General features: G+C 39.4%; 1 protein-coding gene across 1 annotated transcript; it reads left to right on the forward strand.

Annotated features, from left to right (window-relative positions):
* The first annotated feature begins 1,306 nt into the window (after window positions 1–1,306).
* On the forward strand, window positions 1,307–1,660 carry LOC132492311 (small ribosomal subunit protein uS8-like). Its single transcript, XM_060101772.1, has one exon. It carries the CDS (start codon window positions 1,307–1,309, stop codon window positions 1,658–1,660), a length of 354 nt encoding a protein of 117 aa, XP_059957755.1.
* The last annotated feature ends 451 nt before the right edge of the window (window positions 1,661–2,111 follow it).

Below are 2,111 nucleotides of genomic sequence, written 5' to 3' on the forward strand. Positions count from 1 at the left end.
ATCAGTTGTGCCAATACCATATCCTAAATAGTCCACCTTTCCTCCATTAGTTTGAAATTCCATCTTTATCATCTATTAAACCCCAATCTGTATTGGGTTACATTGGTCTATTACCATATTTTTTTAAGTTACTAATTCTCGACAAAATATTAGCAAACCGAATCCAACAACACATAAAAAAGACCATACACCATGACCAAGTGGGATTCATCCCAAGTTCACAAGAATGGTTCAACGTATGCAAATCAATGTGATACACCACATAAACAAAAGACAAAAGCCACATCATCATCTCAGTAGATGCAGAAAAAGCATTTGACAAAATTCAATATCCATTCATAATAAAAACTCTTACCAAAGTGGGTATAGAGGGAACATATCTCAAGATAATAAAAGCCATTTTTGACAAACCCACAGCCAATATAATACTCAATAGTGAAAAGCTGAAAGTCTTCCTGTTAAAATCTGGAACAAGACAAGGATGCCCACTCTCACCTCTTCTATTCAACACAGTATTGCAAGTCCTAGCCAAGGCACTCAGGTAAGAAAAAGAAATAAAAAGTATCCAAATTGGAAGGGAAGAGGTAAAAGTGTCATTATATGCAGATGACATGATACTATAGATAGAAAACCCTAGAACTGATCAATGAATTCAGCAAGGTAGCAGGATACAAGATTAACATACAGAAATCGGTTGCATTTCTTTACACTAACAATGAAATATCAGAAAGGAATGTAAAAAAACAATCCCTTTTAAAATCACACCCCCCAGGCTTCCCTCGTGGCGCAGTGGTTAGGAATCCGACTGCCAATGCAGGGGACAGGGGTTCGAGCCCTGTTCCAGGAGGATCCCATATGCTGCGAAACAGCTAGGCCCGTGTGCCACAAATGCTGAGCCTGCGCTCTGGAGCCCACGAGCCACAGCTGCTGAGGCCTGTGCGCCTGGAGCCTGTGCTCCACAACACGAGGGGCCACCGCAAAGAGAGGCCCGCGCACTGCAAGGAGGAATGGCCCCCGCTCACCTCAACTAGAGAAAGCCCGCACACAGCAATGAAGACCCGACGCAGCCACAAATAAATAAAATAAATTTATATTAAAAAAATTGCACCCCCAAAAAATAAAATACTTAGGAATAAAACTAACCAAAGAGGTGAAACACTTACATACTGAGAACTATAAAACATTAATAAAGGAAACTGAAGATGATTCAAAGAAATGGAAAGATATCCCATGCTCTTGGATTGGAAGAATTAATATTGTTAAAATGGCCATACTGCTCTTTCCACCATCTTTCTGTGCCGCCATAATGGTGTGCATGCATGTCCTGGCTGATGGTCTCAAGAGTATCAACAATGCCAAAAAAAAGAGGCAAACGCCAGGTTGGTTTAGGCCATGCCCCAAAGTCATCGTCAGGTTTCTAACTGTGATGATGAATCACGGTTACATTGGCAAATTTGAAATCATCGATGATCACAGGGCTGGGGAAATTGTTGTGAACCTCACAGACAGGCTAAATAACTGTGGAGTGATCAGCCCCAGATTTGATGTGCAACTCAAAGATCTAGAAAAATGTCAGAATAACGTGCTCCCGTCCCATCAGTTTCTTTTCATTGTACTGACAACCTCAGCTGGCATCATGGACCATAAAGAAGCAAGATGAAAACACACTGGAGGGAAAATACCTGGACCTTTTTCTAGGGATATAATACACACATGCAAATAAAATGCCTCGGAGGATATCCAAAGCAATCTACAGATTTAATGTGATCCCTATCAAATTACCCATATTTTTCACATAAGTGTAATAATAATAATCTGGGAAAATATTATGAACAACCTTATGCTAGTAAATTCAACAACTTAGATAAAATGGGCAAATTTCTTGAAAGACACAGATTACCCAAGCTTACCAAGGAAGAAATATATAACCTGAAGAGCCTATCTATTAAAGAAATTGAATTCGTAGTTTAAAACATTCCCACAAAGAAAACTGCAGGCCCATAGGGCAGCACAGGTGAATTCCACTAAACACTTACAAATTCTTTATGAACTCTTTCAAAAAATTAAAAAGGTGAGAATACTTCCCAACTCATTCTATGATTACAGAATTA

Source organism: Mesoplodon densirostris, chromosome 6 (assembly GCF_025265405.1).
Source record: "Mesoplodon densirostris isolate mMesDen1 chromosome 6, mMesDen1 primary haplotype, whole genome shotgun sequence".
In the NCBI taxonomy this organism is placed as follows: domain Eukaryota; kingdom Metazoa; phylum Chordata; class Mammalia; order Artiodactyla; family Ziphiidae; genus Mesoplodon; species Mesoplodon densirostris.

Excerpts from the sequence above, each read along its gene's own strand:
- LOC132492311 (XM_060101772.1), top strand. The coding sequence starts at position 1,307 with ATGGTGTGCATGCATGTCCTGGCTGATGGTCTCAAGAGTATCAACAAT.